Source organism: Homalodisca vitripennis, chromosome 7 (assembly GCF_021130785.1).
Source record: "Homalodisca vitripennis isolate AUS2020 chromosome 7, UT_GWSS_2.1, whole genome shotgun sequence".
In the NCBI taxonomy this organism is placed as follows: domain Eukaryota; kingdom Metazoa; phylum Arthropoda; class Insecta; order Hemiptera; family Cicadellidae; genus Homalodisca; species Homalodisca vitripennis.
Window position 1 is genome coordinate 141,568,813 of NC_060213.1, and position 16,103 is coordinate 141,584,915.

Consider the following 16,103-nt stretch of genomic DNA (forward strand, 5'->3'; position numbering starts at 1 on the left):
ATTAAAATGGGGCATAGGCTTTCTTAAGTTACCTACATCTCAGTTATGGTTAGACTAATGTTACTGAAATTTTTATACATAGACCTACATTGTTTACTTAAAAAATCAAATACAAGTACACAAGTAACATTAAAAAGTTTATAGTTAAAAATTAATATTTACGTAATCTTTTACTTATATTTACAAATCTGGTAGGATAATCTCTTATACTGGCTATAAATCACTGTACTAAATATCAGCTTGATAGCTTGATGAAAAATCTCAATTTTTAACACAAAATATAAGCTAAATTTGAAGTTTGAGTTTGCTTTGTAAAATTATTTTCAAACATTAAAATTTGGTTAAGTAAATAAAACCTTATTTCTGGTATCAGAAAATTAACATAGATTTATATTGCTTGTTGTGACACTACAACATTTTCGTTCAACGTTTGGTGAACTTTGTCGACGGGATGTTAATGTTGCAGGGTTGCGGAGAACGGCAAAGAAACCGTGCTGCAATACGAGAACGATGTCCTCACATCCAAGACTGTCAACGGGGTCTCTCAGGCCATCAAATATAGTTAGAACGACACTCCTTACACTACATTCACAGACTTTCTATCATACGTTATTTATTTGTTAAATCTACATTAACAGTTGTACTAAAGCCACAATTATGTTTCAGTCGTTTTGATTCTGTAATAAATTCACTTTCTGCCCTGTCATGTGTCCAAATTGTTTGAAGCGGAGAAGGGTGAACCAAACTGTCGTCGTTGCTGTTCGTTACGTGTTGTACCCGTGTTGGCCTCTGGCCTGATCTCAGATTAAATTTTGGTTGTCAGCAACAGTGTGTGTGTTTTAGTTAGCTTATGCACTTTACGATTTAATGCACTTAGATTTCAATATATCTTATTAATACTGTAATATGTGTAATATAAATTATCAATTTATTTGTGGAAAGCTGGTCGAAGGAGGTGAATACTAAACTAATGGGAAACGTTTTTAACAGATGAAATAAATACGAGTAAAGTGAATGAGGTCGGTTTTGGCAGAAATTGTTGTGAACAAAAGTGTTAAGTATGGGGCAGAATGGGAAGTTTAACTTGTAAAACTTGAAGTAAGCGCTAGTTAAGTAATTTTTAGTGATATAATGAGTAATGATTTACTTTAGCAACATCCTCCCCCCAACACTATTAGATGCCTTAGGTTTCCTGTCACAGCATAATTTTGTAAATATTTGTTTAATTGTAAGTTTATTTTTGTAATGTTTGTCTAAGTTAAGTAGGTACACACTGGTTAAACTTTAACTTAATTTAAGATCGTTAAATTCTTTCTCGTACTTTTCCTTTTTGATAGATCGATAGCGTTAGAAAAGTTATTGTAGTGTTTTACACCATGTATCTTACGATAAGTGGTTTTCATTTTGTCTCAAAGTCGATTTAGTTTGTCAGTTAGACGTTGGACATATATGTTATAATTTAATTGTATTGAAATAGATGTGATTGTTTTATACTTCAGGTTTTATACTACCGTATTACATTGTATTTGAAAGTTTAAAATTGCAAATCAATAATTCACTCTACCGTTGTTTTTCATTTGCTCAATGATGTACAATTCTGTTTGCTCGTTTGACGATTATAAGTGTCCAAGGCCTGCTGAGAGTCATTGTACTTATTTATTACATTGCCCTCGTGTTCGCTGGTCACACACAGACTGACTACGCTGTTATGCGAACTATATAAGTTGAACAGATGTCTGTTCCATTTAATGTAAAATAAATAATTATTACTACCAAAAATCGTTCATTTTTAAAACTCACCAGTTCCCATCCCGCTTTCTTGTTCATAATAGGAACTCCTGAGGAGAGTCCATCAGGTGTGAACTAGGTATTATTGATGTAAATATGATGGCATGTGTGATCATCGTCACAACCAGTTGATAATTTTGATATAATTGGATGTCAAAATTGCTGGACAGAAGATTAAAAATCTTTGGTTTGTATTCCGGATTCGAGCCAGGGTTTATATTTAGGGCAAACGGATCTTTGATTTATGCACTGCAGATAATACAAACTACAGTCCAGTTTGCCTCTGGTGGTACAGAAGAGAACTGTGCACAGCTTTAAAAATGCCTAGTAAAAATATGTCTTGCAGGGCCCATAGAACATCCATATATAGATAGTTATATCTAGGGTCTTGCAGGGCCCATAGAACATCCATACATAGACTGTCATATCTACGGTCGTGCAGGAGCCAAAGAACATCCATACATACAGTTATATCTAGGGTCATGCAGGAGCCAAAGAACATTCATACATAGACAGTTATATCTATGGTCATGCAGGAGCCAAAGAACATCCATAAATAGACAGTTATATCTAGGGTCATGCAGGAGCCAAAGAACATTCATACATAGACAGTTATATCTAGGGTCATGCAGGAGCCAAAGAACATCCATATATAGACAGTTATATCTAGGGTCATGCAGGAGCCAAAGAACATCCATGCATAGACAGTTATATCTAGGGTCATGCAGGAGCCAAAGAACATCCATAAATAGACAGTTATATCTAGGGTCATGCAGGAGCCAAAGAACATCCATACATAGACAGTTATATCTAGGGTTATGCAGGAGCCAAAGAACATCCATACATAGACTGCCATATCTACGGTTGTGCATTAGCCAAAGAACATCCATACATAGACAGTTATATCTAGGATCTTGCAGGGCCCAAAGAACATATAGAGTCTTTGATTATATAGATTCCAATGAGGCTAGGAATTTTTATCCTGGCAATTTGCCTAAATAGGTCAGTCTTTTTTCTTTAAAAAAATGTGAATTTACTAGAGAAAATTCAAAAATTTTGAACTAGCTATCTCTTAGTTTATTTTGTACTACAAATATTTATTTTCACATAAAAAGTGTTGAAAATATTGTAGCACTATATGGGCTACTGAACTGTAAACAACATGACAACTTTAGACGTATCATAAAAAGGCACCCTGATGATCCGGAATTTCCCAAATTTCACGAATTGTCCCATTGTGATAAGTACAAAGCTAATATTTTTCCCTTCCTTATAAATTTATGAATTTACCAGAATTCAATAAAATTTAATGTGTGCTATCAACATATATTGCACAATACATTCAGGGTGTTTTCGTGGTATCATGCCAAACCACGATTTCTCATGCCATAGTAAGTCAAAGTTCATATAATCAGAAATCAGAGATTCTTTATTGATAATATTTAAGATTACAAGTAGCGTCGATGAAAATAAGATGTACATAGTTGTTAGTTAAGTCTTATTATAAAAAGTATTAGTGGTCTTGATTGTGTTGTCTCCAAGAGTAGAATTCCTCTATTGTATAGATGGTTCTTTGCAGTAGCCGGTTCTTCATTACTGTCTTCATTTTCTTGAGATTATCTTGATTTCTTCTGGCAGAGCATTAAAGAGTTTCTTCCCAGCGTAGGTAGGTTTTTTCTCAAATAAGGCTGTTCTGTGAAGAGGTAGTGGAAAGTCTTGACCATGTCTTGTATTATGCTCATGGAGATCACCATTTTGAGGAATGTCTCTTGTTTGGCAATACAATATTGTTTCTATTATGTAAAGGGATGTTACCAGAAGTATTTTCAATTCTTTAAATGTAGCTCTGCAACTTTGTCTAGGTCCTAGGTTGCCCATTAAACGTATTGATTTTTTTTTATTTTGAGGACTTTTGAAAGGTTGAATTTTGTTTTGCTTCCCCATGCTGCTATTCCATACCTAAGATGACTTTCAAATAGCGCATAGTACGCTATTTTAGTTGATTCAAGGTTGCTAGTTGCATGGGTTCGTCGTAAGGCATATAGAGATGAATTTAGCTTTAGGCATAAATTGTCAATGTGATTTGTCCAAGTTAAATTATTATTTATTGTTATTCCTAAATAATTCATGTCTTCTGCTTCTTGGAGGTCAGGGAGTTCTGACACATAGTTTTTATTAGTTCCTATAGTGATTTGCTTAGTCTTGGAGCTGTTTTAATACTAGATCATTGTATCTGCAATATTGTTGGCCATATTAAATGAGATGTAGTTTATTTCCAGCTGTTCAACATCCTTTTGGGCAGATAGCAGAACAGTATCGTCTGCATACATAATAGAATTTGTGTAGTTTTCCAAGAACGTTGGCAAGTCAATAAACATACGCCCTAAAGTGCCTGATTTTGCATCTAGACTGACTTGGCTCAAAGTAAAAGATTAGTTTGAATTTCAAAATGACAGCTGTTTGAAATAATCACATGAAATTGCATTGAAACTAAAGTGACACATTAAAAATAGAGTGTAAAATTATATATAGTGCGGTACCTTGTACATTAACCCTTTGAGTGACGTAGGTCAACTAGATCGGCTTTTCGAATATTTATTATTCTGTTTTTAAATATTGATATATAACATTGTACTTAGTCTCATTTTATGCATTATAAATCAAATAAACATAGATTATGTATCTTGTTACAGCTGGTAAAAGCTATTTGCCAAATTTAAGAGCCAACTTTTGTGCGAGTGCAGATTTTCAATATTTTGCACTAATTATAAAAAAAGCCATACTCAGTATTACAGATACTTACATTTTAAAACTTTTTAAGTTACAATTGTTTCCTACTTACATAGGGAAAACTACAATTATTCTTTATTAACATTTAACAAAATTTTACATTTTTGTATAATTTCTTTAATTCAAAATTTTTACAGATTTTATCATTCAAATAAATATTGTCATATCTTATATTTCCCCCAACACAATAAAATAAAAATCATCCCACTACTTTTTTTTAATTTATTTTATTTTTTTTTTTTAAGTTATGAATTATTCTGTGGAGCACTACACAAATACCAAATATTAAAAACATCAAAACTCAGTTGTACAGGTACTTGATATTTTTAAATCTGGCATGTTTGTTCCTATGTACATAAGGAACAATAAAAAGATGCATACAAATAAATTTACAATTTTTGCATTCCAAAGTTTAAACAACATTAAATGTTTGTATTTTTAAATTATATACATTAATTGAAAGTTGTAGTGGTCTTGATTTTCTTTTATCCTGTTTTTAGTTGACAATCTGTGTGGTTTTCCAGATGTGATTAATCTCTGTTTAGAACTGATTGTTGTCTATAAACAAATAATTTTGTTCTTTGTTGGGATGTTTTTAATCAAATCGAACAAAGTTTTATCATACACTATTGTGCATAATACTTCAAATGGCTGATCCTTGTAGATAAAGTGATATTCATGACATTATAATGGAATATGACATGACAGATTTTATTGAGTCTGAAGTAGAGGTGTTGTATGTTGTTTTTTTTTAGTAAAAATTGACGTGTTTTACACCAGCTAACTCCTTGTTTTTACTTCACAATTATATAGCCTTATGCTTTATTCCCTAGTTCATAACAGGAAAAAAGTATACGCAACTCTTTATATAAGATTTTGTATGAAATTTACAAAGAGACTGTCAAACATACAAAAATCAACATGCGCTCCAGAATGTCTAATAGACACTTCTAGGGTTTTAAGGTAGACTGATTGAGAATTATAGGTTATGGAAGAGGCCACCCCTTAAAGCACTGCCAGATAGGTATTTTTTTTTAATAAGTTGGCACTTAAAGTAGGGCACTTGCCTTCCATCTTTTTTTCCTTTTTCTTTCTTTTGTAAAAAAAAGGGAAGCCGATCCCCTTTTAAGCCTTATTCTACCCGTCCTCATGGGCCACTGGCCTGTGCGAAGATCTTATCAAACAGAATAAGGGGGAGAGTCGATACAGTACAAGGTCGATGGTACTGATAAAAAGTGCAAGGGTCACAGACAGGATTCAAACCTGCACTGTCTCTAACTCAGATCCAAAGTCCAACGTCTTAGACCACTTGGCCATCAGCACTCCCAATTAATCAAGAGTTATTTCTTTATCTCCTATAGTTAAATTGTCACAGTGATTCCCTTACCATTGTGACCTACACTTTTGTTCACCCACAATCGTGTTAGAATTACATTGTATATTTTGTTATTATTGTTTTCATATATGTATTGTGTTGTTCATTTATTTGTATATTATACACAATGACGTAGCCGTCCATCACTTCTCATAGTCTGATGAAGGAATAAATCCTTTGAAACAATGGTCACAACAGGATTTAACACGATACTTCCGGGTTGTTAGTGGAAGGCAAATACCCTACTATAGGCATTATAACAACCCTGGAGTTGAAAACAATAATAAATTGTTCTCTTTAAAAACTGTGTTATAGTGAGAGGCACTAAACTAAATGTTTCTAGAATAGCTAATATAGACTGAACAAACAAATAACATGACATTGATTGGACGGCAATTATTAACCCTCCGAGCGTCGGCAGACTTGTTTTAAGTCGACGGCACCTTTCTTATTTTAATTTAATTTTTTAATTTTAAATGCAAAACGTCGCCATCTTATTTTAAGATGGCGGGCACTTGCCGATCAAATTAATTCAACCCGCACTATTATTGGTGTAATATTATATTAATATATATATATATATATACAATATTATAATAATATAACAACAGAGTGTTTATTTTAGAAGAGGGCCTGTGTTAGCCGTAGGGTACAAACAAACAAAAAACCCGAAAACCAGTATACCTTTTGTCAACAGCTTTTCATGCCCAAGACCTATGGGTTCAAAAGTCACAGTGAGGCTGTAAAGCCATACATGATACAGCAGTATAATTTATACATGGGTGGAGTGGACATGAAAGATAAATCCATCTATCACATATCATGCTCACGGACCACCACTCGCTATTGGAAAAAGATCTTTTATAATCTCGCTTGACATGGAAATTTTTGACTCCTTCATCTTATATTTGAAAAAACATACCCAGAAGAAAATTTGTGATGGTTCTAATTGATGAACTCACAAGAACAGCACCAGAAGAAGTAGCCCCTCAGCCTGCTCCAACATCAGTAGAAAATTGTATTGTGTTACTTAGCAATACCAAATAGGCAAAAATTCAAATTTGTGCATATCCATGTAAGTTTGTATAACATTATGAATATATTCACAGAACTCTATAACCCTGTATATTTATGTGTTCATGTGTTAATTTGCCTATTATGAAATTGTTATAGAAGTAATATAATAATAACATGTGTATACTTTTATATTTAAAAAAATTTTCTAAAATATTTGTTTCCCTTTCACAGGTTGTTGCAAAAGAAATTTTTTTTTTAATTTTAATTTTTATATAATCATTCTGTGATTCTTTACAAGAAAAATGATGTATAATACTCTATATTTAAACCATTCTTAAGATTTTTTATGAATTATGCAAAACAATACTGCAAAACCTATAAAAACAGGTGGACATTTAGGGAAATATGATGGACGCTCGGAGGGTTAAGCATGTACATTTGCTTCTCCCAATTATGTGAATCTTTACACAGTATTTTTTGTAACCTACAATAATTTTTCTAAAAAAAGGAATAAGGTCAGATAATTTTTGTCTGTTTAGTAAAGTATTTTTTGTTTAAAGTTTGTTACTGACGATGGAAGGTTTGAAAGGATAACCGGATTTCGGACGTTTGCCATCGTTATATGTTATAAAAGGTATAACACAACGTTTTGAGTATTGGAATCCATTCTCTTTGTGTAGATAGATTCCAATCTGTGAAAAGTGTTATACCTTTAATAATCTATAACGATGACAAATGTCTGAAATCCTGTTAGCAAAGTATGATGCATAGTATAACATAAACAAAAATTTTATTTCCATAAATACAATTTATTTTAACAAAAATTATGATGAGGAAAATAAAGAATTCTTGCTTAATATAAAGTGTTTGGCTGGAAAAATTAGGAAAACGGAATAAATGTTGAAAATTAAACGAAAATTCTCAACAAAATATTATGGACTTTCATAGGGACTTAAAAGTTATAAATCTATGTTGAAGAAAAACATGAGAATCCAGGAGGAAAAGTGAAATAATATATGGAGTGGAAGTGTGGGATCAAGATCACCTAACAAATTAGAAATATTATAAATAGTAAAGAGCATCTAACAAATTAGAATTGTTTGAAGTGGTACGTTGCAGAATTCAAAAGTTTTTAGTCAGCATAAAAATCAAATTTGAGACTGTCGGGTATGAATGTAACACTGACTAATGCAGAAACAACACAGAAGAAAGCGAAGATCCACATTGTGACGGCTGACCCCAAGTGATCATCTAGAAGATAGTAAAAGAAGACTGCGATGGATGAGAAGAAGAATGTAGTTGTCATTGCTGTAGAGATTGCTACTTCTTTCTTCTGTGTACTGAACATTGAATACGTGCCATGACAGATGTTTGCGAAACCTGCAAAAAATACTTTATATACAATGTAACTTATAGGGCCTTCGGTAGCATCAGGCTTGATTGTAACACTCAGCGATAATACATGTCCATATTTCTGTATTCCTTAACTCTTTTGAAAACAGATAAAATTGTACACGCTAATATTTTTTAGATACTGGAAAAACCTGTATATCGCGTTGGGAAGGTTTTGAAACAAATTATTTTATTTATAATCCTTTGTACATTTATGGTACCAAAATATTCAATATAAAATGTTCCTTTTTTTGTGTGAATTTCAAATAAAATTGATAGAATTATTTTTCGTAAAATGAAAATTTACAAAAATTTCAATAAAAATAAAAAATGTGCTGGCAAAAAAATAACAAAATTAGAAATATGTTACTGTGGAAACAACATGTTATAAAAATTCAATTAAATTCTTATATTATTACCAATAATTATGCAAAATAATGCACAAATAAGTAAAATATAACCATTTTTTTAATAGCAAGCATTGCAGCTAACAATGATAACAGGTATCGATCCATAACAACATTTGAGAAGTCAAAAACACTTAAAATATTATTTTGGTTCATTAGCTTTTGTACTATAAGACAATCATATAGATAGTTTAGTTTTAATTTTGCTGATTGTGAAGAAGTCAAAATTGCTGCCTGGTCTGTATCAGCAGTTATCTCCCACTTGGTGTTTCGTCAGGATTCTGCCATTCGATTCTAAAAGGGATTAAATTATTCATATTCAATATGGAAAATTTTCAAAGAAGGATCAGGTTTATTAAAAATTTCAACTGTTCAGCCGGTTAACTATCAATCTATCAGTATTTATGTAAGTGGTCGTCAGACATCTGCCTCTAGGAGGCGTACATAGTTGATTTTCACAAACACCTCTTATAGTTTTTTATATTTTAAAACCTTATTTATTACAAAAGGCGTAGGCAATGTCTCCAGAACACGTTTTATTTTTTCTCTAAATCCTTAAGTAACTGATTTGTGAGTTAAAAAATTTAAACACCAGCTATATTGGAGTAGAAAGTCATACCAAACTGGCCAATGAGATGAGATATTTTTAACAAATTTTTGTACGAAGTTTAGACACCATTTTTAGCATTTCTTTCACCACTTGGTGATTGAGAAATTCTTAGGGGATTTACATGTAATCAATATCTTGAAATCCATTTGAGATACAAAAGATTCATTAATTACAGATTGTTTAACCCTAGAAGTGTGTCCATGTTACCAAAGATAAAACGTCAGTCCATTTTCGACGTGTTGCAAGGGTTTATTAAAAAATTCGTAAAAAATACTTAATATCAAGAAAACATATATTGTTATATATCGTTTTTCTTCTCAGAAGTAGTACTATTTGAAATAGGAATAAATGTTTTGATATTCTTGGGTTTAGTATATATTTTTATGAAAATACTCGTAATGAGAAATTGCAAAAAGTTTTATATGAAAATTTCAAATTTGGACCTGTGTAAGGTATTGAAATATTAAAGTAAGGTCAAAATGTTTAATGTATAAAATGTAGAGAATTTTATGCCAAATTAGAAAATATATTAAACATTTCTATAAAACAAAAATTGTAATTTTGCCATTTTTGTTTTACTAAAGTGAAAATGTATAAAAATGTACAAGGGTTTGGGCTTTTCATTTTTTTACCTCCAGATGTGACTATATATTTATATAAAAAATAGTTTTCTATTGTAAATTATACATGCTATTAGAAAACACTAAAAGTAAACAACAACAAAATAAACTGTTATTTTATTATAAGCATACAAAAAAAATATTTTGAAAATGAAAATATTTTGTAACAAAAGGCAGAAACAAGCTAAAAATGTTCACTTATACTTTATGTTTATGTAATTTTTGAATATACACTTTGTAAGTATGTTTATTTGGCTAAAATAAAATATAAGATATGTTCAGATACTTTGAAAAGGAAGTGAGTTATAACATTTTTGTTAACAGTCGCACGTTGAAGAATTTACTCATCAAAAATAATCTGGTTTGCAATGTAAAAAAAAATATGAAAACAATTTTTTAATTTTTTTACTTGTTATATTATGTTAGCACATAATGTTTGAAAGAAATACGCTCAATAATTTTTTAAATTGAGTAAAAAATAAATGTTGTGCGTCAAATATCGTAAAACCTTGCATTGTAAAATTTTTGACAATATATAAACAATAGATATTATAGTTCAAAATAACATTGTTTTATAATGTTTTTGTCATTTCATATGCATTTATGCAGTAGAGTATTTCAACCTAAAAAAATAGAGACCTAAATTATGAAAATCGGTAAAAAAATAAGCTCGTGGTGAAATAAAATGGCCGACAGGGATGGGTTGGGTTGGTCTTGATGCGACGCCGTGATTCATCTCTTTCGTTTTGCACTGCCGGATACCTACTGAACTAAATTTACCGCTGAAAGATTGTACCGGTAGATCATTTCTTTCACTTTACACTGTTTTTTTTTTATTTTCTTTATTGACAATAAATAACTGTGTGAATGTTATTATACTAACCTGCATAAAATATGCTGGTTTACAACTTTAGAATTGTCCCTTTTTAGAATATTTATAGTAAATCAACTATTCGTTCTAATGACTTTCTGTTTGCACTGGAAGAAAGAATATTTCATTTCGCGTCTATTGACATATGGCAGCACTGTTTGCAGGCAATACGTAACTTGCTGTGATTGGTTGAAAATGACGTATTTCTTTGACCCGGCCACCCGCGGAAATTCAACTCAAATGATGACTTCTTCAGAAAACATTTCACCACGACCGTAATATTGAAGTTAGAAAAATAGTTTATATTAAAAGTGTAGAGTGGAATCTCACAATTTCAATGATACCAAAAACATATAAACATGGTAACATATAAACACAAAAACATGGTGATTGTTTGAAGATAAATAATTATTTTTAATGAAAAACTGAACCGACATACAATATGCTGGTTCCGCACAACACACATAAATTACAACCGACATAAAATATGCTGGTTCCACACTTCTAGGGTTAAAGAAATTTATAAGTATTCCAGAACATTTTATTTTTCTTTACGTCCATAATAATAAGACATGGATTTTTTTAAAGTTTAAATGGCTTGCTATATTGGAAAGAAATGGCATACCGAGTTAGCCAATGAACTTAACCGCTTTATATATCATAGACAGAATGTATATTCGGAGAAGTTTCCTTAAATGCTACCTTAAGGACATTGCAACAGGCTAATTTTGCATACAAAATCTACTTAAGACCAAATTCAAACATAATTACTATTTTACTAGAGCTTTACCTGTTTGGTAGGTAGCTAAGTGTAGTAAAACAGAGGATGTAAGAGTCCAAGACGTTAGCTGGAAACTCGGTCCTTCCACGTTTTCCATATCATTGAAATACACACCAGCCAAAACCTTGAAAATACAACCACAATATTCTTTTATGTGTATTGTATAATACTGTAACGACCCGAACCCAATATTAACAATAATTCAAGAAATTATGCTTTATTTGGTTTTATAAAAATTTCATTCATTTAGTAAAATTTAACTAAAGACATAATAATTGTAAAGTGTACAGCACTGTTGAGGAGGTCAGCAGTAAGACTGCTGACAATGCAGAGTCAGCACCTGCGTGTGCTGGGAAGCTAGTCTAGTTCAGGCCTCAGACTCGTAGACATGTAACTCTCTGTTGCCCTATTTTAAAACTTTTCTAAATTCTTTCAATAATAATAATAATAATAATAATAATAATAATAATTTATTTGCCGTGTAATTCAATGTAATGTAATTCAATACTTTATATCATTCAGAAGTGCTCTCACCCCTTTTTATCCAATGTAAATTGTGTGATTTCTATAAATTAATCTTTAATAAACAGGTGTTTTTTTTAAAATTCAAACGTTGTTGCACAAACTTTATTTCTTTTTTCCGGAATTCATCCGGTGGTGGCAGCGGATACCAATTAATCCCCAAATCGGTCGCGCGTTACAGATTTGGTGGCAGCGGTGGGATTATCGCGTAACTTTGGGACAATTTAACTGTACAGTTGATTGTTTTCCCCCCGACGCCGAAGTGACCACGTGAACATCAAAATTATTCAAACAGTGTAATCCAGTGTCCAAGTATAGTTTTAACAGTTTAGGAAAAGTGTTTCCAAGTTGGATTTTTCAAAATTTTGAGTAAAAACGTGCAACAGGAAGACGATGGAATTGGATAAAGGAATCTACACGTGAAGACGCCAAGCCGAGAAAGGACGCCCGAGAAAGGACGCCATCTTGCCATCTTCATCACGTCGCCAGCCAATGGAGACGGAAGCGGAGCAAACCAACCAACATCGTGGTGACGCTGTCAACAACCAACATCATCTGTCACACAGCCTTAGCAACCATGGCAGTCACAATGGCGGCGATATTTGGTGAGCCTTTGTTCACATTTGGAAATTAAAATAAATATAATAAAGAAACATTGGCTGCACTTTAAAACTAAATTTTATCAAATATTCTACGTTAAATAATTATATAATAAAATAAGACATAGATATAAGAGAGAATAAAGGTGCTGTGGTGTAATAGTGAATGCAGCATTGAATGATAGCACAATTTCTTATTAATTTTGTGATCAATTATTAAGTAACAAGTAAATTAAATTAAATTGCTCCTAACATGGAGTAACAATGTGCACTTCAATGTCAGGTCGTCACTTCCAGGGCACCTATTTCTCATTTTAAAAATTAAGATAAGAATACTTGTGTTAAATAATATTCAGGAATTGCCAATGTTTCTAGATAAAAAAATTATTTATGAAATCTTTGTAATGTAAAAGCACTCCTTAAAACAAAAGTGTCATAGCTATGATAAAATTAATATTTTGGGTTTAAATAATTGTTGTTATTGAGAAATATTTATGTTTTTAAAATTAATTTTAATTTGAAGTTAGACGCTATTCCAGTGCGTTATTCAAAATCTATACGTCACATTAGTATACTTGTACTGTGTAAATCGATATTGTTTAATTGGTTAGGCATTGCTAATCTACTAATTAGTTTTAATATGATGTATATGGATTATTATCACTAATATCAATTGATGATGATTGATTGATAGGATTGGGTATAGATAGGCTATCAATCATTGATTGGTTATCAGAAAATTTATTTTGATAGAAAACTTTTGGGATTTTGAAGAAAAAATAGTATTATTAGTCATAAATTCAGTCGTATATTTTAAATCGAACTTCGTAAAATTTTGTAGAGTTTCCTAAATTAAATGTTAGATTATTAAGATCATTATAACAAATCAACAATCATGAGTTCCTACAGTAACGTTTGAAGGAAAAACCATTGAATTTCAAGAGGCTTTTGATGCAATTTCAACCAAAGTCAGGTCTCTTCAAGACTGCATAGACGAAACCATCGCGGGAAATTCTGTGCTGAACAGAACAGGAATGTCACCATCCGCTATGGATATGACAATCGGAGCAGCAAGCAGGCCATCATTTGAGCTAGTGTCTAGCATTACTCCCTACGATGGAGAGAGAGCCGATCTACTCAGGCCATTCTTCGACAGCATTCAAGGCATAGGAGAACTGAGCAATTGGAACGAAACACAACATTACAAGTATTGAAATTAAAGTTAATTGGTAGTGCACTACAGTTTTCAAAATCAGATTGAAAAAATGCAAAAACGCCCACAACACTTAAAGAAATTAAGTCTGCTCTAACAGAAAGGTTTGGAGATAGCCTACCAGATCACTATTATTTTGAACAGTTAGCTAGCATCAGACAAAATAAAGGAGAGACTATCGAACAATTCTCTGACAGAGTAAAGAGGGTCAGTGACAAAACACTGAGAACCACCAATAACGAAAGAAGTAAATAGAGTATTAAGAGAAGAAGCTGACCGAAGAACAATGGAAGCCTTTGTCAGAGGACTTTACGGAGAAATTGGCAGACAAACAAGGGATTAAGTTTCCAAAGAATTTTTAGAGAAGCAGTGACTACCGCAATAGCAATAAATAACTTAGAAAAAAGGCCAAATCCATTTTGAAGAAAAACCAAGGAAAAGTTTTTGGAAACAATTTAACAAGTAAATGCTACAATTGTGGAAAGATAGGACACGTAGCAAAAGACTGTAGATGTAGAAGCTCTACAGACAAGGCAGATGAAGGAATGTGGATATTTGCCGTAGAAAAGGGCACAGAGAATCAGAATGTAAATCAAAGGCAAACTCCACACGTCCTCACTGCAGCTTCTGCAAGAAGCAAGGTCATACGGCTGATAATTGCTGGGCCAGAACAAAGAACACGGGTAACGAAAGAGGTCAACCTTCAGGAAGCGGTTATAGTTCAAGAAACGCTCTACCGTTAAACTACAGCGGGGAACCCAGAAGCGCCGCTGGCAACCCCGTGAGGAAGTAAATCTGAACCTACACAAGATAAGGTTTTGGACAGGCGAAGAAAAAACCTAAAATTGCATACATCACTGAGCAGGAAAACAACTATGAACTACTAGCTCATGGAACCATTGGGAGTGTCAATGGGCCAGTAATAATTGATACTGGGGCACAAATCCTCGATGATAGAGAAAACGGTCACCCAAAGGACCTATCTCACCGACTGATGTTCGTGTACATTGGCATCACAGGAGCCATAATGCACACCTACGGTCAAGTAAAACAGACTATAAAGCTAGGGAGACACAGAAATGATGTTGTACGTTCATAGTAGCAGACTTGCCTGACGATTATATTGCAGTTATAGGGTATGATATGCTTAGGTGGAAAAGAGCTGTCATTGATTTAGAACGATATGTCTTAAGTATTGAAGGTTGTGACGCAAGTCAACCTATACGAACGAGACAAAGAAACTACGAATGATTGTGTGAGTGGACTTGGTATAGCCACCAAGCGAACTCAAACCTTCCAAGTAGAACCCGATCGCTCAATCAACGCGCAAGTGAAGCCTAACGAAAACGAAAACTTGCCTGAAAATCTTCCAGCATACTGCAGAACTAACCTCAAACATACCTGCCCGTTCAGAAATGTTAGTACAACTAAAAATTGGGGAAAAATGTGAAACAACGAAAGCAAGAAATTGAGAACAAAGTTGTAATTACAGAACCAGCACTTGTAAAAATTCATGGAATTTATGTTAGCCAGAAGTCTAACTAAAGTAAGAAATGGAACTTGTTGGACGAAAGTAGTTAATACAAGCCCAGAAGATTTAGTAAATGTACAAGAACACTTTGATCTGTAAATTAGAAGAACCTCATTTAAAACCAAAGAATTCGACAGAACCAAAAAGGGTCAACACAGTATCTAAAAAAAGCGACGAATTCAGAAGAAAATGTAGAAGAAAAGATAGAGCATTTGAGACCAGAAGAAAAAGCAAAGATTAGAAACGTACTTCATCGATTTGGAAATTTGTTTAGCCTTGAGGAATTGAAAATTTAGGATGTACAGCAAAAGTAAGCCACAAAATTAACACAGGAGACCACCCTCCCATTAACAAAAGGCCATACAGGAGTGCCTCATGCACAGAAACAAGTGATACAAGATCTGATAGAGGAACAACTAGATAAAGGAATCATAATACCGAGTGTATCACCATGGGTCAGCACCAGTGGTCATAGTGCCAAAGAAACCTGGTCCCGATGGTGTTGTAACTCACAGAATGTGCATCGACTACAGAGATCTGAACTCATGCATCAGTACCAGAAGTTTATCCTTTACCAGATATCCACG

The 16,103-nt window shown here is 32.7% G+C and overlaps 2 protein-coding genes across 8 annotated transcripts in view; one reads left to right on the plus strand and one right to left on the minus strand.

Annotated features, from left to right (window-relative positions):
* The window catches only part of LOC124366437 (dnaJ homolog subfamily B member 6-A), a 196,806-nt gene extending 195,027 nt beyond the window's left edge, over positions 1-1,779 (plus strand). For all 6 annotated transcript variants that reach the window (XM_046822992.1, XM_046822990.1, XM_046822989.1 and 3 more), the window contains one exon: positions 467-1,779. In XM_046822992.1, the coding sequence (XP_046678948.1) occupies positions 467-566 (100 nt within the window). In that variant the 3' untranslated portion in view covers positions 567-1,779. The remainder of the gene's footprint in view (positions 1-466) is intronic.
* A 5,964-nt stretch (positions 1,780-7,743) lies between these two features.
* Positions 7,744-16,103, minus strand: part of LOC124366438 (solute carrier family 2, facilitated glucose transporter member 8-like) — a 33,661-nt gene continuing 25,301 nt past the window's right edge. For both annotated transcript variants that reach the window (XM_046822995.1, XM_046822996.1), the window contains exons 6-7: positions 11,661-11,775; positions 7,744-8,350 (exon numbers count right to left, since the gene is read on the minus strand). In XM_046822995.1, coding sequence (XP_046678951.1) covers positions 8,103-8,350; positions 11,661-11,775 — 363 coding nt within the window. In that variant the 3' untranslated portion in view covers positions 7,744-8,102. The remainder of the gene's footprint in view (positions 8,351-11,660; positions 11,776-16,103) is intronic.